The 21,864-nt window shown below is 41.7% G+C and overlaps 2 protein-coding genes across 4 annotated transcripts in view; one reads left to right on the top strand and one right to left on the bottom strand.

Moving 5' to 3' along the window:
* The window catches only part of NDUFC1 (NADH:ubiquinone oxidoreductase subunit C1), a 170,467-nt gene that overhangs the window by 129,799 nt on the left and 18,804 nt on the right, over positions 1-21,864 (bottom strand). The window lies entirely within an intron of this gene.
* Positions 73-20,843, top strand: RAB33B (RAB33B, member RAS oncogene family). Of its 3 annotated transcripts, none has more exons than XM_055550106.1 (3): positions 73-200; positions 446-713; positions 18,064-20,843. In XM_055550106.1, exons 2-3 carry the CDS (start codon positions 465-467, stop codon positions 18,502-18,504), a joined length of 690 nt encoding a protein of 229 aa, XP_055406081.1. In that variant the 5' UTR covers positions 73-200; positions 446-464; the 3' UTR covers positions 18,505-20,843. The 3 variants fall into 3 exon arrangements, with proteins under 3 accessions (XP_055406081.1, XP_055406080.1, XP_055406082.1); XM_055550105.1 differs by having other exon boundaries at positions 97-313; XM_055550107.1 differs by having other exon boundaries at positions 106-256.

The raw sequence follows: 21,864 nt of genomic DNA, 5'->3' as shown, positions 1-21,864 counted from the left end.
TGCCTGGTGGTACCTCCTTCCTTTCAGCTTTCTCTCCCCGCCCCCAGAGTGCTCGCGCGGCTTCCTCCCGGGGGCGGGAGCCTTGGACGTGGCGGGGCCGGGCCAGCCAGGGTGCCGGGCCCGAGGCGGTCTGCTCGGCTTCTCAGCAGCCGGCCTTCCGCGCCACCGACAAGACCCCGACAGGCCCAGTGCCTTCGCAGGTAGACGGGCCCCGGCCTGACTGACGCTGCGGTGGAGCCGTAGGCCGGGCGGAAGGGTCAGCGAGCCTGGGCTGGTGGGCACCACACCTGCGCGGGCGGAGGCCGGCAGGAAGGTGCGCACGCGCGCTGCCTGCGGGAGGGCGGTGGCTCCGGGGACGCTGAGCAGCGAAACCCACGGGCTGGGCGCGCTGGGTGGCGGTGGCGTAATCTCGCAGCTTCTCAGGGTCTCCTTCCCTCCGCCTCAGTTTGGGGCGGGTCAGGAGAATGGCTTCGGACATAGAGTCGTCGCTCGAGGCGAGCTTCTCATCCAGCGGTGCAGTGTCAGGGGGCTCAGGGTTTCTGCCACCGGCTCGCTCCCGCATCTTCAAGATAATCGTGATTGGCGACTCCAATGTGGGCAAGACGTGCCTGACCTACCGCTTCTGCGCCGGCCGCTTCCCCGACCGCACCGAGGCTACGATCGGGGTGGATTTCCGAGAACGAGCGGTGGAGATTGATGGGGAGCGTATCAAGGTGAGCGGATGGGAGACTCGGGAGGAAGGTTATCCCGGGATGACACGTGTGCCAACCCCTTCGTGGGTTAATTGCTGGGGCCCGGTGTAGGGCGTGCGCTTCATCTTTTCTCACGCTGATGTGAAGACGGGAGTTGGAGATTGGAAGGATTTGTATATAGCAAACTTGTAAGGCAGTGTTTCTCAAACTTTATTGTGCATGAGATTTACCTGGGTTTGTTTGTTTGTTTTTCCCCAAGTAAAGATTCTGATTTGGTCAGGTCTCCGGTGTTGCACATCAGCTAGTCAGTGGAGCACACATCGAGTAGCAAGCGTGTAGGATTGACTTATGAGCCGGGTTCTCACGTGTTGGGAGTTAGTGAAGTAAGGCCAGAGGAAATATAGTGAAATTTCTCAGGCATGGGAATTTCATTTAGTAAATATTATTTGTTAAACATTCATTTGAACACTGCCCTAGGTTTTGTGGAAGTAAAACCCCCGTTGCCTTTGAGGAAGTACCTAGGTATTCTCTTGCATGCAGTTTTGTTACAGTAGTTTCCAGATGACACTGAGTTGTTTAGAAAATTATGTTTTCCTGTTGAAACATTCTGTAGTTTGTACTTGGTTCCTCAGTGGGTTGCCACATTCTTGGTGCCACCCTCTTTTAAGTCTTAAGTCTTACTGGTGGCTCCTGAGACTGGAGAACACAGTAAAAGTGGAGAAGGTAGTAAGCTCAGGGCCAAGCCTGGGATTCTCAGGGATTGAAATGGAAACATTGGAGAATAAGGCATCAGTGACCAGACTGAGGCACCTTAAACACACTTCTTCACTCTGACTGATGTTCAGCCACCTGCTGATACAATCCCTTAAAACAGGTGGACTCGAGGAACTACTCTGCCTTCCTTATACTGTGTTTATTTATTTATTTATTTTTTGCTTTAAATTAGGATGTTCATCTTTACCTCAGTCCACTGTGGGGGGAAAAAAAATAGGCTCACTTCATTCCCACACCCACATTCTTCAGACATGAACAATTTAGTTTTTGGTTCCCCAATCTAGGGGCTTCCCCGGTGGTGCTAGTGGTAAAGAACCCACCTGCCAATGAAGGAGACATAATGAGAGTTGGGATCGATCCCTGTGTCAGGAAGAGCCCCTAGAGAAGGACATGGCAACCCACTCCAGTATTCATGCCTAGAGAATCCCATGGACTGAGCAGCCTGGTGGGCTACAGTCCATGGGGTCACAAAGAGTCTGACACGACTGAAGCGGTGTAGCATAGCATAGCAGAATCTCTGGCCCATCTCCCCACCCCCAAAGGGGCTTTACTACCAATGATAGTAAAGGAGAAATAGGGTTGAAAAGGCATCAGTCCTCTGTAGGCCCTTTTGCCTATTAATCTTAGCTTTAATTTTTCATTGTCCCATTCAAGCTGGGAATGGTGGTCTTTTGGATGCACTGTATTAGGGAGTTAAGAAAGATCTGCATACATTGCAAAGAAAAGGGTAGAATAAAAGGCTGACTATTTTCCATCAGAATTAAGTTAGGCCCAGGAACCTCTGGGGGAGGAAAATAATAGGATTTCTGAGGTTAGAGGGGGAGTTTGTTTGGCAGAAGGAGTTCTGAGAGAAATTGCCTGGGTTTTGAAGCCCAGTTGGCCTGGCTCAAATCTGAACCTATGAAAGGGCTACGTGTCCTTCGTAGGGAGATCAGCATTACCTAGTTTTCAGTATAAAGTCTCACATCCCAGGAACCGTCTCAGTCTTAGGCGAATTGGTGTGGTTGGCTAGTCTGGTGGTTAGGCAGTTTCTTTAATCTTTCAGAGTCTATTTTTCTCATCTGAAAAATTGGGATCATAGTACCCCATCAGGCTCACATGAGGGTTAGATGAGAACAGATAGAAGGTACTTGACTCAGAGTCAGTGATCTTGAGAAGATTCTTCTCCCCTGGTGGTTTAACATCATGATTTCTCTTTGGCACCATCAATTCTGTGATTGCACAACCAGAGTGAAACAGAGATAGACTAGGGCATAGGCAGACAGCTGAAGGGAAGGTGAAAGTGAAAGTGAAAATGAAGTCACTCAGTTGTGTCTGACTCTTTGCAATCCGTGGACTGTAGCCAACCAGGCTCCTCCATCAATGGGATTCTCCAGGCAAGAATACTGGAGTGGGTTGCCATTTCCTTCTCCAGGGAATCTTCCCAACCCAGGGATTGAACCCAGGTCTCCCGCATTGCAGGCAGACGCTTTAATCTCTGAGCCACCAGGGAAGCCCAATGGAAGCAGGATAGTAACAAAGTAGAGGGACTGGAGGCAGGCGAGGAGCTGGGGTTCAGTGACCCTTTACCTGCCTCCAGGTTGCCATTTATACTTTAGATCACAGATGAATCAGGTGCAAATTTAAGAGAGACTTACAGCATATTAAACATATGAACTATGTCCAGTGTGTGACATCGAAGGCTTAGCTTTCAAGATTGGTGCCGGCGGTGATAAGTGAAGCAGAACCTCAGATGGGATGAATCTGGGAGCACAGAGTTGATCCTTCTGGTTGAGAGGAGCAAGGAGAAAACATTTTTCTCTGTGATTGTCCTTCCTGAGCTTTAGCCTGACCTCATATGTTGATAGGGCCCCTGAGTTGGTATCCTAGTTGGTAGAGAGGCTGGATTTCTTTTTCTTCTCTCTAAGGCCTTATCTGTTGACTTGTACTTCCAACTGTAAGACTTGAGAGGTTTTTATTGTGGTCAAAAAGATTACAGAGATTTCTGTAATAGAAAAAGATATGAGTATTTTGGTGGGGGAAAAGTTTAAGGTGTTTTTTTGGTGTCTTAAAAAAAATAAAGTGATATAGAACAGCTTTATTCCATATATTGCTGCTGCTTTTTTGTTAACCTATATTATGTTTTAAGTGCTGCTGAGATGTTCATATTATCTCTTTGGAGCATTGTAAGCCTAACCTGAAACGACATTTCTTCTAACTTTTCATCTTGAAGTGAAAGCTGGAAAGCTCTGTTACTTTATTATTTATTAGTAAGTAGACATTATTTTTACATGTTTGGTAAAAGTGAGAGGTTGTGTTAAATGTTTTGTGGACTTTTGTGTAAATTGTTCAGAAAGCGTATCTTATAGCAGTACTGTTTCAGAATCACTTAAAATGTTTTATAAAATGTGATAAAGTCTGTTTGCTATTCTGTTCCTAAGTACTATATATGTATAATGGAAAGTGTAAAATCTTGTTTGGAGAATTTTGAAAGTTGGATAAAATTATATAGTTAATTCCTTAAATAAAAATACATTTGGTATTTAAATCAAGGTATTTAATCCTTATGCTCCTTCTGTCTCTGTGTATCCTCACCATGGAAGCTATTTTCCCTTCATATCAGCACGTGACAATGTCAGACACCTAGGGATCCTCAGTTCCTATTTGAATATTGGGATAGCTTACCTGTCATTTGTAGTGAATGAGATTTTACATGTTAAATGCAAGATGTTAATATTAACTAGAGAAAAATAATCAGGGCCTCTCCCTCCATAGGTAAAACAAACATTTAATGAGTAAACGTTTAATGGAAAGAAGACATTTTGTTAGACAAAAATAATTATGATACAGTGCAGGAATCAGCAAACCATGCTTGAGGGCTAACTACGGCCTGCTGCCTGGTTTTTTAATTTATTTTTCTGTTTTTTTTTTTTTTTTAAGTGAAATATGGTTGATATACAATATTATGTTAGTTTCAAGGGTCCTACATGGTCATTTGCTATTTGCATACATTATGAAATGATCACCACTGTAAGTCCAGAAACCGTCTGTGCCCTGCCGTCTGTTTCTCTGTGGCCTGCAAGCTGAGTTTTACATTTGCAGATGACTGGGGAAAAAAGAACCAAAAGAATAAGATTTCATGACAAGTGAAGGTTACATGAAATTTAAATTTCAGTGTCCATAAATAATAAAGTTGTATTGAAACACAACCTGGCTCATTTGTTTATATATTGTGCTTGCTTTTGCACCACAGTGGCTGAGTTGAGTAGTTGTGACAGAGACCGTTAGGACTGTGAAGCCTTAGATACTTAGTACTCTGACCCTTTACAGGAAAAGTTTGCTGACCCTGATACACTGCATAGATGATTTGCTGTCCTACATAGGGATAAAATTTATATACCTAAAAAGATGATTGAGGGCAGGAGGAGAAGGGGGCAACAGAGGATGAGATGATTGGATAGCATCATTGACTCACTGGACATGAGCAAACTCTGGGAGATAGCAAAGGACAGGGAAGCCTCGTGTGCTGCAGTCCATGGGGTCCCAAAGAGTTGGACACGACTGAGCGACTGAACAACAACCACAACAGAAAGATGACTAGCAAAACCAGGCAGTAGGTGACTGCCAAGTTATTTTTGGATGTTAGTGGAGGGCTCATTCTCACTGGAAGGATATTTTGATGAGTAACATTAGCAGGATGCTCCAGCAGGATTAAAGGTTCCTGTGGAAAAGTGGCAAGTGAGAAGAATTGCATAGGTGTTGGTAGCAACATTTCTGAAGAGTTTCTGAACAGCTAGAATCTAGATTTCATTTTGTATGTGTGCTAAAAAGTCCAAGTGTTTTAGGAAGATAAATGGGGCAGCGATTGAGGATGAATCCTGAGTGAGCCTGATTCTTCCCCTTGATGAACTGGTTTTCTGTCTGCATGCTTTCCTCTAGTAGACTCTTGACTTTGGGTATCACTTCTATGAAGATAACTTCCAAAGCTTTGTTTGGCCCAGCCCTCACTCCTCATCTGTCCCTCTGTGTTCCCTATTGTTTTGTCTGCTAAGTCTGCTAAGTCGCTTCAGTCGTGTCGGACTCTGTGTGACCGGATAGACGGCAGCCTACCTGGGATTCTCCAGGCAAGAACACTGGAGTGGGTTGCCATTTCCTTCTCCAATGCATGAAAGTGAAAAGTCAAAGTGAAGTTGCTCAGTCATGTCTGACCCTCAGCGACCCCGTGGACTGCAGCCTTCCAGGCTCCTCCATCCATGGGATTTTCTAGGCAAGAGTACTGGAGTGGGGTGCCATCGCCTTCTCCGCTATTGTTTTGTAGACATGGCTATTTGGATAAGCCCTTCCTCACCTCAAAATTCTGAGGTGGGTTCGTCTTTCCTCTCAAATCTGCCTCTTCTGTTGCTCCTCTATGTGACCTACACGGTCCAGATGTTGTCCTCCTCATCCCAGAGGCCTCACCATTCTCCTTTGCTCCCTAAATCCAGTTAGTTTTCTACATGGATGATTTCTCTCATCCATTCTTCTTTCAAAATCTTAGTTCATTTTTTTCACTCCCTATACAATGGAATACTCCTCAGCCATAAAAAGGAACAAAATTGTGCCATTTGCTGAGACGTGGATGGACCTGAAGACTGTCATACAGTATGAAGTAAGTCAGAAAGAGAAAAACAAATAACATATATTAACACATATATGTGGAATCCAGAAAAATGGTACAGATGAACCTATATGCAAAGCAGATGGGGATTTATTATGCTCTGCTCTATTGTAGCAGTTCAACTCATCTCCCAACTCCAGCCCTCAATTAATTTGTTGTATACATTCTTGCCAAAATGCCAGATTAATGTTGCTCTTTAGGGAGAGTAATCTCCCCTGCCTCAGATGCCCAGAGTAGTTCTCCATTGTATTGTAAAAAGTTCCAACTTTTAAAATTAACATAAGACCTTCCTTCTCTTGCTCCAGACTGCTTTTCTAACTTAACTCCCCCCACCATTAATTCCCTTTGAGTACCCTATGGTCCAGCCAGTTATTTGCTTATCCCTATGTTTTCCTGTTGCATTTCCCACTCTTTGCCTGGAATAACCTCCCTTTCCATATTTCACCATGTGTAATTCTTCCTGATTTCACCTCAGTGTGTCTCTGTCAGGAGTCTCCCTACCTCTCATTCTCCTTTCTATTTCTTCTTTCTCTCAGCTTCCTTTAGCACCTTACCTGTTTTTAAATCTCTGCTGTTTGTACTATATGTGTGTCTGCCTCCTTTATTAGGTCTTACTCAGTTTTATTCAGGACAGAGTCCATGTCTGATAATTCCATAGACATCTTCCGGAGTCCAGCTCAGTTCTAAACTATATAGGGTTCAGATAAGTGTTGCATATATTGGAAACGGGAGATCAGTTGGTAGCCTGCTCCAGAAATCCAGAATTGGGGTGATGAGGGAAGCTAATGGAAAGAAACAGATGACACAAGAAATATTTTGATGATAAAGCCAAAAGGCTTCAGTAACTGGCTTTTTGTGAAGAGGAGGAGGAGGACTCAGATGGCTGAGGTTGTGGATCTGATTGACTGAAGGTAGATCGCATAGAGTCGGACACGACTGACTCGACTTAGCAGCAGCAGCAGCAGCAGCAGCAGGTAGTATCTTTAGTAGGGATAAGGAATATAGACTTCCCTGGTGGGCTCAGACGGTAAAGCGTCTGCCTACAATGTGGGAGACCTGGGTTCAATCCCTGGGTCAGGAAGATCTCCTGGAGAAGGAAATGGCAACCCTCTCCAGTATTCTTGCCTGGAAAACCCCATGGACGGAGGAGCCTGATAGGCTACAGTCCACGGGGTCCCAAAGAGTCGGACATGACTGAGTGACTTCACTTTCATGGAAAATTGATTTTTGAGAGGCTCTGTAAAAAAAATTTTGTGTTAATCATTTCTTTGTTGAGGTGGTGTTATATTCAAATGGAAATGTTGGATTGGCAGCTAGAAGTGTGGAACTGGAGGAAATAATCATGACTATGAAGATGAAGTTGGGGAGCATAGGTAGATAAAGACAAAATGCCCAGTGTGGTTAACATGCTTAGAGAGTGGACTAGAACTTGGCTTCAGAGTGTAATGAAGAGGATATACCATGAATGCTGAACCCAAATAGAAATCAGATTATTTACCCTTCTCCATTGTTTTGCCTTAATCTTTATTAAAAGTAATCCAATGTTTATAAGTCAAAGAATATTTTATTTTATAAGACATCTTACACCTTACCTAACTAGAATTAAATTGAGAATTCATCTTAGAAGTGGTGATGGTGCAGTATTATAAAGTAATTAGCCTCCAATTAAAATTTAAAACAATTAAAAAAAAAAGTGGTGATGGTGGTTAGCAAGATACCAAATTGGTCCTCTTCATTTGATTTGCACTGGAATTCAGTGAATGGGAGTATTCACAGTTGGGGTGCCCTAAAAAGGAATCTTAATCTATGACTCCTTAGCTCAGAAAACTGGGATATTTGAGTCTGGAGTGGTTTGGTCTTGAGTCCTGTATGGTATAAGCAGTCTCCATTTTCACAGACCCAAGCCATTCCACTATCTGAAGGATCTCTGGAACCAGGCCAGAGCTCCCATTGTTCTTCCAGCCTGATCAGAAGCCTGTGATTCTTACAGCTCTTCTTTGAAAAGTAGCAACATTGGTGTTTGTACTCAGATGTGAGATGGGATGGAATTATTAATTTTCCAGGGATCTTTCATCAGTAGTTAAGATCTTTTGTTTTATAGTCTGTGTCAGATTTCTGTACTCAAATTAGCTTAAGCAAAATGAGATTTTTTTTTTCCCCCACATAGCTGAAAACTCAGAAGAAAGTACTTCTTTTTCTGTCAGTTCTAACACCAGTACTAAAATGGAGACTCAGAGATTCTGCTTGGGGACTGTGACATATGCCCATCCCCAAACTGTGGTGGTGACATGGGTGTGGGGATGGGTCACGTGCCTGGCTGGGGGTCCATGTGAACTGAAGGCAGGGGAGGGGTGGTTCCCCAAGGAAAATGAGGTGCTATTAACAGTAGCCGGTGAAGAGCCACCTCACTGGAAAAGACCCTGATGGTGGGAAAGGTTGAGGGCAGGAGAAGAAGGCGAAGCAGGATGAGGTGGTTGGATGGCATCACTGACTCAACAGACATGAGTTTGAGCAAAGATGGTGAAGAACAGGGAAGCCTGGTGTACTACAGTCCACGGGTCACAGAGAGTTGGACATAAAGACTGAAAAGCAAACAACAATAAACAGAATTGGGGTTGTATGCTAGACTGGGAAAACCAACACTCATCTGTAATAGAGTCCCTCAGCCCAGATTTAAATCCTGGCTGTTAAGACCGTGGTAGTACAGCTCTTTCAACCATCTTGGAACCTGTGGAGGCCTGCTGGGAACAGGACTTCTAGCACAGCTCTTAATAATATGTCTGGAAGACTATGATCCAAGGCCAGATTTGCCGGCTGTAAGCAGGGTCTCCGGACCCAGAGGGATCATACAGCCCTTTGTAAAATTGAAGATGTTTTGTGATCAAGATGAAACTGAAGTCTGTCTAGGCAAGAGATGTACTTATGTGTACAAAGCAAAAATAATGTAACTTCTGGTGGAAAACCTAAGAAAAGCAGAGTTATGTGGGGAAAGGTAAGTGGCTCTTGTGGAAACAGTGGCATGGCTTGTATCAAATTCTGAAGCAACCTTCCTGTTAAGGTCATTGCATGCAGAATCCCTGTGATGCCATCAGGGATTTAAATTTATCGAACAGAAAGTAAAAGTGTGGATTTGTTTAAAAAAAAAAAAAGGCTTTGTAGCATAACCGAATCACTGTGGTGTACACCTGAAACTAATACAATTTTGTAAACCAATTAAACTGTAAACTGTACTTCAATTAAAAAAAAAAAGGCTTCATAGTCTCTTTGTGTCCTCAGGTGAGTTACACAGCCTTAGTAAACCTCAAATTGCTCATCTGCAAGGTTGAGTAATTGTTACATTCAGTTCAGTTCAGTTCAGTTGCTCAGTCATGTCCGACTCTTTGTGACCCCATGAATCGCAGCACGCCAGGCCTCCCTGTCCATCACCAACTCCCGGAGTTCACTCAGACTCATGTCCATTGAGTCAGTGATGCCATCCAGCCATCTCATCCTCTGTCATCCCCTTCTCCTCCTGCCCCCAATCCCTCCCAGCATCAGAGTCTTTTCCAATGAGTCAACTCTTCGCATGAGGTGGCCAAAGTACTGGAGTTTCAGCTTCAGCATCATTCCCTCCAAAGAAATCCCAGGACTGATCTCCTTCAGAATGGACTGGTTGGCTCTCCTTGCAGTCCAAGGGACTCTCAAGAGTCTTCTCCAACACCACAGTTCAAAAGCATCAATTCTTCGGCACTCAGCCTTCTTCACAGTCCAACTCTCACATCCATACATGACCACAGGAAAAACCATAGCCTTGACTAGACGGACCTTTGTTGGCAAAGTAATGTCTCTGCTTGATTAAATAAGATAGTGCTTGTAAAGGACTTAGCATAGTGCCTGGAACATGCTTCGGCTGTGCAAACCCCAAGTAAATATGAGTAGTTTAAGTTCAGTTCAGCTGCTCAGTCGTGTCTGACTCTTTGCAACCTCATGGACTCCAGCACGCCAGGCTTCCCTGTCAATCACCAACTGACGGCGCTTGCTCAGACTCATGTCTATCGAGTTGGTGATGCCATCCAACCATCCCATCCTCTGTTGTTCCCTTCTCCTGCCTTCAATCTTTCGCAGCATCAGGGTCTTTTCCAGTGAGTCAGTTCTTCACATCAGGTGGCTAAAGTATTGGAGCTTCAGCTTCAGCATCAGTCCTTCCAGTGAATATTCAGGACTGATTTCCTTTAGGATTGACTGGTTTAATCTCGTTGCAGTCCAAGGGACTCCCAAGAGTCTTCTCCAACACCGCAGTTCAAAAGCATCAATTCTTTGAGTGAACACTAATACCTTCGGGAGAGATGGTAATAATGGAAAATGCATAAATAAACAGAGAAAGAATAGGGAGGGAAGATAGCTAAGATTGCTGTTTCCAAATTATGTGTATTCTTTACTCTTAAGACCACAGCTAATGAAAAGAAAAGAAGATGAGCTCATTACGTTACGTAAATTAGCCCTGATTTTAAGGTTAAAACAGGCTTTTGAAAAGGTGAATGACTGGATCAAGGTCCCACAAATTGGTGGCTGGGCTGGAATTTACAGCCCAGCTCTTGCTTCCTTTCTCTCCTTGCTGACTTCCTATCTCTTGCATTATGCTATAATTAAATTCTTCCTTTAAAGTATTTCTAGTCACACAAAATGTGTCACTTCTCCTTGTTAGGGAAGCTAAAATTTATTTTTAAAATTTGCCATGTGGATCTATATGTCAGATGCACATATTACTACTCTGTACAGTATGCTAAAAGGAAAAAGAGTTCTGTTACAGTGTTACTAATACTAGTTATGATGTTGATTTACATCATCAAGTTATTAATAGAAGCTTTTATGTAATCATCAGATGATCTCTCATATAGGCTGCTTAGAAGCAAAAATAATAAAAATGTGTTCTTTGAAAGAACAGTTCCATGCTTAGTCACTCAGTTGTGTCTTACTCTTTGCGACCCCATGGACTGTATAGCCTGCCAGGCTCCACTGTCCTTGGGAATTCTCCAGGCAAGAATACTGGAGGGGGTTGCCATGCCCTCCTCTGGGGGAATCTTCCTGCATTGCAGGCAGATTCTTTATCATCTGAGCCAAGACTGGGTAGCCTATCCCGTCTCCAGGGGATCTTCCTGACCCAGGAATCAAACCGGGGTCCCTTGCATTGCAGGCGGATTCTTTACTAGCTGAAAGTGAAAGTGAAAGTCACTCAGTCGTGTCCGATTTTGCGACCCCATGGACTAAATAGTGCGTGGAATTTCCCCAGGCTAGAATACGGGAGTGGGTAGCCTTTCCCTTCTCCAGGGGATCTTCCCAACCCAGGTATCGAACCCAGGTCTCCTGCATTGTGGGCAGATTCTTTACCAGTTGAGCCCCAAGGGAAGCCCAAGAATACTGGAGTGGATAGCCTATCCCTTCTCCAGCAGATCTTCCCAAGTCAGGAATCAAACTGGGGTCTCCTGCATTGCAGGCGGATTCTTTACCAACTGAGCTGTTACCAGCTGAGCTACAATAAAAATGTGGTCTTTGAAAGAATAGGGGAAGAGGAAATTTGATAGCTGATCAAAGAAAGAAAGATCATTTGGGCTAATACTGTATCTTCTTTAGTCAAGCAAAAAAGTATTAAATCAGTTTGCCAGATCATTTCTCATTTTGGTAATAAAACTACTAAAAAGAGCTTTCACGAATAGTAAGAAACTTCTCTTAAGATTTAGCAAACAGGTTGCCATTTGTATTGGAACTTGATACTTGGATTTAAAGTAGGGATTCATGAAATATTTTTAAAGTATATTTTGTGTTGTCTTTATAGTGTCTCAAATGGGAGAATATCTTGTAAAAGCACCTTTGAGCCATTCTCTTTCCTAAGATATTAGGTATTAAATTGGGAAAAATGGCTTGGAAAACACTTCCTAACTTAACATCTGCCAGACAAAAGCATGTCACTTGCTTAGTTTCCAAAATGTCATTTTCTCTTCTTTTCTAAGCATTGTGAACCACTGCACTCAGGGCTAAACCTAGAGATTTTTCTAGGTTATCATAGGTTTGTTCCCCATTGGCCCAGTGGGGAGCTGTATCTGCCTCTCTTTCAGTGATAGTTCTCTCTACCTTCATGGCTGACAGTTTTTATCAGTTGTGCTGTCCTGCCTTTGCCGAGGCTCTTGGCCCTCACCTCAGTGCAGACCTGAGAGGCAGCAGACAGCCTAAGTGTGTCCTAGGCTTTCACTTGTTCTAGGAATTCAGTGAGTGAAATTTTGAAGCTTCCTTTTATTTTATTTTTATTTTTTTTAATTTTATTTTATTTTTAAACTGTACATAATTGTATTAGTTTAGCCAAATATCTAAATGAATCCGCCGCAGGTATACATGTGTTCCCCATCCTGAACCCTCCTCCCTCCTCCCTCCCCATACCATCCCTCTGGGTCGTCCCAGTGCACCAGCCCTAAGCATCCAGTATCGTGCATCGAACCTGGACTGGCGACTCGTTTCATACATGATATTTTACATGTTTCAATGCCATTCTCCCAAATCTTCCCACCCTCTCCCTCTCCCACAGAGTCCATAAGATTGTTCTATACATCAGTGTCTCTTTTGCTGTCTCGTATACAGGGTTATTGTTACCATCTTTCTAAATTCCATATATATGCGTTAGTATACTGTATTGGTGTTTTTCTTTCTGGCTTACTTCACTCTGTATAATAGGCTCCAGTTTAATCCACCTCATTAGAACTGATTCAAATGTATTCTTTTTAATGGCTGAGTAATACTCCATTGTGTATATGTACCACAGCTTTCTTATCCATTCATCTGCTGATGGACATCTAGGTTGTGAAGCTTCCTTTTAAATTCAGTTGACCCTCTGTATCTATGGGAGAATATTTGGGGAAAAAAAATTCCCCAAAGCAAAACTTGAATTTGTCCACTGCTGGCAACTGTTTACATAGTATTTACATTGCATTAGGTATTATAAGTAATTTAGCGATGACTTAAAGTATACAGATGTAAGTTAAATGCAAATACGATGCCATTTTATGTAAAGGACTTGAGCATCCGTGGATTTTGGTGTTAGATTTTGGTGGGGGTTCCTGGAACCAATCCCCCATGGATACTGAGAAACAGCGGTATTTCTTTGTAAGTGACTCACTAACATAGTATATACTTTTAAGGCTCTCCGGTAAAGTGTGAGATGTTATTATCCCATACTTCTTGTTTCCTGGAAGTCTTGATATGATCAGAATGTTTTGAGTAAGATTGATGGGAGGAGGCTTATTGTTGAGTCAATCCTAGCTTAAACAAACAGTTTTCTTAAGGCTGAATATACTCATCATCACCACTTGCATTTATTGAGGATTTTCACAGTTCTTTGAGACAGGTCTAAATTCTGCATGATTTTTTTTTTACTTTAGTTTGTTAAAACAAATGTATGTTTGTTACGGAAAACAGAAAAGTAGAAATAAAGGGGGAAATTTGTCTTAAATGCAACCATTTAAAAAATTACTTTTAACTGGAGGATAATTGTTTTACAGTATTGTGTTTTTTTCTGCCTTTTATTAGTATGAAACAGCCATAGGTAATATATATGCCCCCTCCCTCTTGAACCTCCCTCCCACCTCCCACCCCATCCCCCTCTCTAGGTTGTCACAGTGTACTAGGCTGAGCTCCCTGTGCTATACATTGACTTCCCACTAGCTCTCTGTCTCACACGTGGTAATGTATATATTTCAGTATATTTCAATCCTGCTCTCCCAATTCCTCCCACCCTCTCCTTCCCCTGCATGGTCTATTCTCTACGAAAGACAACCATTGTTCATGTTTTGGTCTGTTACCTTCTTGTGTACTTTTAATTTTTTTAACTTAAATATGTCCTCTGCTTAAAACATTATAAATCATTATTCTTCATCGATGAAATGAATTTTGAATACTTGAGCTGGGAAAACATTATTAAAAGAGGAAGAAGTCAGTTCCAGTTCTTTGGACGGCTTTTATGTAGACCATCCAAATTATTCCCAAAATATCTTTCTGAATGTTAAAGATACAGTTTGAAGTGGGATTTTTTTTTTTTCATTCTAAAAAACTGAGATATTTAAGATTTGTGCTTTGAAAATAAACCATTCAGTGGTTTTTAGTGTATTCACAAGCCTGTGTCACATCATCACTTATGAATTCCAGAACATCTCACCAGAAAGAAACCACTTACCGATTATCAGTCACTCCTCATTCTTCCTGTTCCCTCAGACCCTGGCAACCACGAATCTGTTTACTCTCTCTGGAGACTTGCCTTATAGTGGACGTATCATACACATGGAATCTTATGATGTGTGGTCTTTTGTGTCTGGCTTCTTCATCCATGTTGTAGCATGTGTCGATATGTCACTCCTTTTTATGGCTGAATAATGTTCCATTATATGGATATATATTTTATTTGCCCATTTGTAAGTTGGTGGGTATTTGGATTGCTTCCACCTTTTGAAAGTTCAACATGTTGGTCGCTCAGTTGTGTCCGACTCTTAGCAACCCCATGGACTGAAACCTGCCAGGCTTCTCTGTCCATGGAATTCTCCAGGCAGGAATACTGGAGCAGGTTGCCATTCCCTTCTCCAGGGGATTTTTCCAACCCAGGGATTGAGCCAGGGTCTCCTGCATTGCAGGTGAATTCTTTACCAGTATAGTGTAAACATAACTTTTATACGTGTAGGAATAAAAAATTCAGTAGGAAACCAAAAAATTAATGTGACTTGCTTTATTGTGATATTTGCTTTATTGCAGTGGTCTGGAACTGAATCTGCAATATCTCCAGGATATGCCTTATATTATATTTCTATCTTGAACAAACTTAGACTTAGGAAGAAAGGGAGACTATTTCAAAGATGGATACACTTGGACTAAGAAGAGCTACCATAAAAAAAAAAAAAGATGAAAAAAAATCAGAACTGAAAAATTAAGATAGCCTGAGAGTGGTGATCAATATTTCCATCTCTAACTACATGTTTAAAGTGTATTCATTAATTCATTACATTTTAATTAAGCACTTACTGCCATGTTTCAGCACTTCCTCTTTTATATACTACTTACTTTGGGGGCCATCTACAGTGTCCCCTCAGTTTTCCTCTCCTTTGGTATTGCTTTCAGTTTACTCACTCAGTCATGTCTGACTCTTTGCCATTCCATGGACTGCAGAATGCTGGGCTTCCCTATCCATCACAACTCCTGGAGCTTTCTCAAACTCATATCCATAGAGTCGGTGATGCCATCCAACCATCTCATCCTCTGTCGTCCCCCTCTCCTTCTGCCCTCAATCTTTCCCAACATCAGGGTCTTTTCTAATGAGTCAGTTCTTCGCATCAGGTAGCCAAAGTATTGGAGTTTCAGCTTCAACATCAGTCCTTCCAATGAATATTCAGGACTGATTTCCTTTAGGATTGACTGGTTGGATCTCCTTGCAGTCCAAGGGACTCTCAAGAGTCTTCTCCAACACCACAGTTCAAAAGCATCAATTCTTCGGCGCTCAGCTTTCTTCACAGTCCAACTCTCACATCCATACATGACCACTGGAAAAACCATAGCTTTGATTAGATGGAGCTTTGTTAATCTGCTTTTTAATCTGCTGTCTAGGTTGATCATACCTTTTCTTCTAAGGAGCAAGCGTCTTTTAATTTCATGACTGCAGTCCCCATCTGCAGTGATTTTGGAGCCCGAGAAAATAAAGTCTGCCCATTTCCATTGTTTTCCCATCTATTTCCCATGAAGTGATGGGACCAGATGCCATGATCTTAATTTTTTGAATGTTGAGTTTTAAGCCAGCTTTTTCACTCTTCTCTTTCACTTTCATCAAGAGGCTCTTTAGTTCTGCTTTGCTTTCTGCCCTGAGGGTGGTGTCATCTGCATATCTGAGATTATTGATATTCTCTATAGAAGTCATCTATTTAGGCTTCCATATTCGGAGTATCTATAAATAATACAAGTCTTTCAGTTAAAAATTATCTAGGGGACTTCTCTGGTGGCAGAGTGGATAAGAATTCTCCAGCCAATGCTGGAGACATAGGTTCGATCCCTGGTGCTGGAAGATCCTACGTGGGTCAGAGCAGCTAAGCCCATGTGCCACAATTACTGAAGCCCACTTACCTAGAGCCCATGCTCCGCAACAAGAAGCCCCCACTTGCTGAAACTAGAGAAAGCCCATGTGTAATGATAACCCAGCACAACCAAAAATTAAAAAAAAAAAAAACTATCTGAGCATCTCTGTCCCTGGTCTTTTCCATTGTGATTAGTACTCTCATCATTTAATATTTCTCAGGAACTAAGCAGAGACACAATAAATTCCATGTTTTAAGAGAATCATAACACATGACTTGTATTTAGCTTTAGATATCATTCCCCCCCAACACCCCGTATTTCCATTGGGAGGTATTGGAATATTTTTATTGGTAGAGATGTTTAGGTAGATGGTAGAGATGTTTAGAATAGATAAGTGATTTCCTAGTCATTTAAATTTTTTTAAAGGGGCCTGGATTTTGTCAGATGTATATATATGTTAGACAAGGCTGTGGTCCTAGTGTGATCAGATTGGCTAGTTTTCTGTGATTATGGTTTCAGTGTGTCTACCCTCTGATGCCCTCTTGCAGCACCTACCGTCTTACTTGGGTTTCTCTTACCTTGGACGTGGAGTATCTCTTCACGGCTGCTCCAGCAAAGTGCAGCCGCTGCTCCTTACCTTGGACGAGGGGTATCTCCTCACCGCCGCCCCTCCTGACCTTGAATGTGGAATAGCTCCTCTAGGCCCTTCTGCGCCCGCGCAGCCACTGCTCCTTGGACGTGGGGTTGCTCCTCCCAGCCGCTGCCCCTGGCCTCGGGCGGGGGGCAGCTCCTCTCGGCTGCTCCTGCGCTGTCGCAGCCTGGTACTCTCGGCTGCCGCCCGTGACCTCGGACGTGGGGTAACTCCTCTTAACCGCCGCCCCTCGGGCATGGGGTCCTCCCGGCTTCTGCCCCTGACCTCGGGCATGCGGTAGCTCCTCTCGGCTGCGCTATGTGCGCTGTCGCAGCCACCCACGCTGTGTCTAGTCAAGGCTATGGTTTTTCCTGTGGTCACGTATGGATGTGAGAGTTGGACTGTGAAGAAAGCTGAGCACCGAAGAATTGATGCTTTTGAACTGTGGTGTTGGAGAAGACTCTTGAGAGTCCCTTGGACTGCAAGGAGAGCCAACCAGTCCATTCTGAAGGAGATCAGCCCTGGGATTTCTTTGGAAGGAACAATGCTAAAGCTGAAACTCCAGTACTTTGGCCACCTCATGCAAAGAGTTGACTCATCGGAAAAGAGTCTGATGCTGGGAGGGATTGGGGGCAGGAGGAGAAGGGGACGACAGAGGATGAGATGGCTGGATGGCATCACTGACTCGATGGACGTGAGTCTGAGTGAACTCTGGGCGTTGGTGATGGACAGGGAGGCCTGGCGTGCTACGATTCATAGGGTCGCAAAGAGTCAGACACGACTGAGTGACTGAACTGAACTGAACTGATATATATGTTCATGTGGGGGCTAGACCTCATGACTTTTCACATCTATCCTAATTCTACTATTTTAAATTACATGAGTGAAAGGCAGGGAAGGGCATATTGTAACCAAATTTGTGGAAATTAGACACTTAACATGTTTTTAAAATCTGATATCTATTTCTTTTAGCATTTTAAAATCAATTTTTGAGGTATAATTTTTCCAAACAAACTTGACTTACTGAATTCAAGTGCTAAATTGAAGTACTTGTTCTGACACTTGTGTTAATCATGAAGTGACTGGACTAGTATCATGACATTTAAATCACATAAATGACACCAAAAGGGCACTTTAGAAGGGAGCAAAGGAGTATAAGTGAAGAAGCACAAAGGGCCGTGCGAAGGTAGTGAAATTTTTCTATGTGTGTAACTGGATGAAATTTTGAGTTTTTCTCTTCTTTTTTCCACTTTCAGATCCAGTTATGGGACACGGCGGGACAAGAACGGTTCAGAAAAAGCATGGTCCAGCACTACTACAGAAACGTGCACGCTGTGGTCTTCGTGTATGATATGACCAACATGGCGAGTTTCCACAGCCTGCCGTCTTGGATAGAAGAATGCAAACAGCATTTGCTAGCCACCGATATACCACGGATTCTTGTTGGAAATAAATGTGACTTGAGAAGTGCCATTCAGGTACCCACAGACTTGGCACAAAAGTTTGCTGACACACACAGTATGCCTTTGTTTGAAACCTCTGCTAAAAACCCCAATGATAATGACCATGTGGAAGCTATATTTATGACCTTGGCTCATAAGCTTAAGAGCCACAAACCCTTAATGCTTAGTCAACCCCCTGATAACGGAATTACCCTGAAGCCTGAACCAAAGCCTGCAATGACATGCTGGTGCTAAATCACAGTCTTTATTACAGTATCTAATATTGACTAAAGAAATACTTCTGAAGTATGACAGTGATAAGTCATAGAATTTAATCTCAGATACAATGGATCATCCTGACACGTTACTGTTTATCATTGTTATGCTTATTTTTGTATTTTGTGTCTACTTAATCAAGTTTGTCACTGTGACACCACAAGGAAAAAGTTTTCAGGTGAGGTTGAAATGAAGCAATATTAGGATGAATCAGAACGTCTTTGCGTTGAGAGCTCAAGGAGGAGGCTTCATGTGAGAGCATAATGGGATTTTTAAGAGTCAGTGGTTGTTTAATCCTGTGTTCCTGAAATTGAAAAAAATATATTAAGGGTTTAGGACACTTACTGGTATGTCCTTTGAATAGGAAGTATTCTCAATAGGATAAAAACTGGTATTTGCCTCTCCATAGAGTTCTTTCTTTGTATTGTTAGTATATTAACTGCATTATTATTGGTACATTTTAAGAGCCAAGACTTCAGATCTGGTGGCAGAAGACCTAGAATGTTTTCTGGTTCTCAGCCCAGAAAGAATGACTTTCCCAACAGTCCTAGATGTTTGATCTTTGTAATCAGTGTCAGTCAGGTCTATAAAAATATCATTGGTATTTTTAAAAAGAGTAATTCTACAAAATATACAGAAGTAAATCAGATTATAATGCAAATGAAATGACGTCATAAGGTGCTTTATACTTTACTTTGATATATTTAAATAGTAAAAACTAACTGAAAGATTTGAGAAGTTACAGTTTAGGGGAAATAAGTGGACGTGGCTCCTGGCCGCCACAAGAGACCTTCCAACCCCTGGCTTTCAGTCATTTCAAGCTGTGTGTCTGACATAGGATCTCATGCGCCCCCCATCCCCAGTCAACTCGACGCCTAAATGCATTCATCCTCTCTTCCATTTGGATTGTAACTCTGAGGGCATACCTATAATTGCTGTGAGTCTACATTTGTTTCTGTAATAGAATTGTGTCATAATCTATAATCTTTAAATTTTATGGTCACAACAAACTACTTCTCCTCAGTATGAAAAATAAATTAGGTATTAAAAAATATCTAGCCAATCCCTCAGTGATGGAAGGAATATTTCAGAAAGTATTTTACCCTAAATACTTTTGTTCTGAATGTAAGACTTTGCACATAGGAAATAATAAGCTTGCATATGAAGCTATTATATGAATGGATTGTAAGCCATGAACTCTAACTGAAGTGTGCACATTCACCAATTCTGAAAGATTGCTGAATTTACCATTTTAGAGGAAATTAAGCTGAAAGGTGATTATACTTAAAATATTTTCAGAATGTGGGAAACCAATGAAATATGTGATCTAATCTAGAGTTTTTTCCTTAATCATCATGGTGGTCCTGGCTGAGTAATTTAGTTATAAAAACAAGATAATTCTATTACATAAATTAACTGAAGATAATAATTAGAGGAAATAGTTACTCTATTTTAAACACGAGACCTTAAGGAAAGAGAAATTGTCTTTGTTTTTAATGAGATTAATCCATTTTTCTTATCATGCTAGAATTAAAAGTGGTTTGACTTTATCTAAATTGATACTAATTTGTAACTATTTTTATAGCAAAACAATGACAGCTGTTACAATTGTTGTGGGTGTTGACAGTTTTTTAAAGAAGGGAATCTGTTTATTGCTTATCAAAACATTTTCTAAAGTGGGGGAAGAAAGTTTACAGACTTTCCAAGCACATTTATGTTTTTTCAGTGCTGTTTATTAATAATTTTTTAAAAAGTAATTTAACTTTATTTCTTTTTGTCAGGAGTTAGTAGTAAGTATCCTTTAAAGTTCTCTAAAAGGACTTATTTTTTCCACTTTAATATTTATTAATTTAAAAATATTTGTATCCCATTTGTGGTGATTTGTTGTTTTAATTTTCTCGATACATGTTTTCATTTTTAAAAAGAACATACTTATCAGTTGAATGGGGATGAAGCTTTTAGATATTTTCCAAAATATTTATAAAACACTTCACCAACTATTGACAAATCACTTCCAAAATGGTGGCTGTTATTAATTTTTAAAGCACAAGTCACAAGTTTTATAACTTCTGTGTGAGTTTATTTTAACTGTGTCCTTTAGTTGAAAACTTCAGATACGTTTTGGAAAAGTCATAGTTTGGGAGAACACCAAAGGAAGCTAATCCAGGCTGTAATATAGTTCTTAATGACAGTGCTTTATCGACAGTATGTTGCTAATACATTTCTTCATGAAATCTAAACCAGAGTTAAATAATTTTGTTGTGAAATAGCATCACTGTAATTTTGCCCTCATGAAGTTCAATAAACCAGCTTTGACATAAGGAAATTGTAGCTTATTTTCTTTCTTTGGCTGAGTAGAAAATGAAACAAAAAAAAAGTTTCTTTTTTTCCCTTGGCTTCTAGGTAATGTGTAATATACTAAACAAACAAAAACACTCATTTGAAAATTTATTTGGACATACATTCAAGGTTAAAGAAGGTTTCAGGTAAAAACCCTAAATTTTAAAATGAGCTGATAGGGTAGCTTTTTTATTTGTGAGGTTGAGTAGTCCCCCTTGTTTAAGAACAAACACTTCAGTGCAATTGGCAGGTACCACAAGAGTGATTGACATTTCTATTCTAGATTTAGAGGTCAAAGGATTTAGAAATGAATAACTATAAAATGTGTGAGAAAGAAGATGTGGCAAATGTAAAATTACAGTCTCTGTATTCAGATGACTGGTTTAGGAGAATGTGGACTGGGGCCTGGGGCCTCTGAAGTTCATACTGCTTTCCAGTTTATCTCATATACATTCCTCTTCTGTTCAAACACAAAATTGCATTATTCATGAAAGACTGCTTTTTTAGTTGAATAATAAGACAATAGGTTGGTTTTTGGGGGTCAGATTTACTAGAGCCTGCGTACGTGCATGTTCAGTCGCTCAGTCGTGTCTAACTCTTTGCGACCCCCTGGACTGCAGCCTGCCAAGCACCTCTGCCCATGGAATTTTCCAGGCAAGAATACTGGAGTGGGGTGCCATTTCCTCTTCTAAGGGGTCAGTCTTCCCGACCAGGGATCAAACCTGAGTCTCCTGCCTCTCCTGCATTTCCAAGCTGATTCTTTACCACTGCGCCACCTGGGAAGCCTCTGTGGCAAACGCTAATTCACTGCGTTTGCTGAAATAACCTGATTTATCAAACATTTGTCAGGTACCTGCTATGTACTTTCCAGTTGCGTTAGGCGGTGAGCTGCATAGATGAACAAGATTGTCCTTGAAGAACTTAGAAAATAGTACATAAACCAGTAGGAATTCTACAATGTCATGTGGTAGATGTAATTAAAGAGGCAGATGCAAAGGA

The sequence above is a fragment of the Bubalus kerabau genome, chromosome 16 (genome assembly GCF_029407905.1).
Source record: "Bubalus kerabau isolate K-KA32 ecotype Philippines breed swamp buffalo chromosome 16, PCC_UOA_SB_1v2, whole genome shotgun sequence".
NCBI lineage: Eukaryota > Metazoa > Chordata > Mammalia > Artiodactyla > Bovidae > Bubalus > Bubalus kerabau.
Note: the sequence above shows the minus strand (reverse complement) of the source record. Positions and strands in the feature narration are given on the sequence as shown.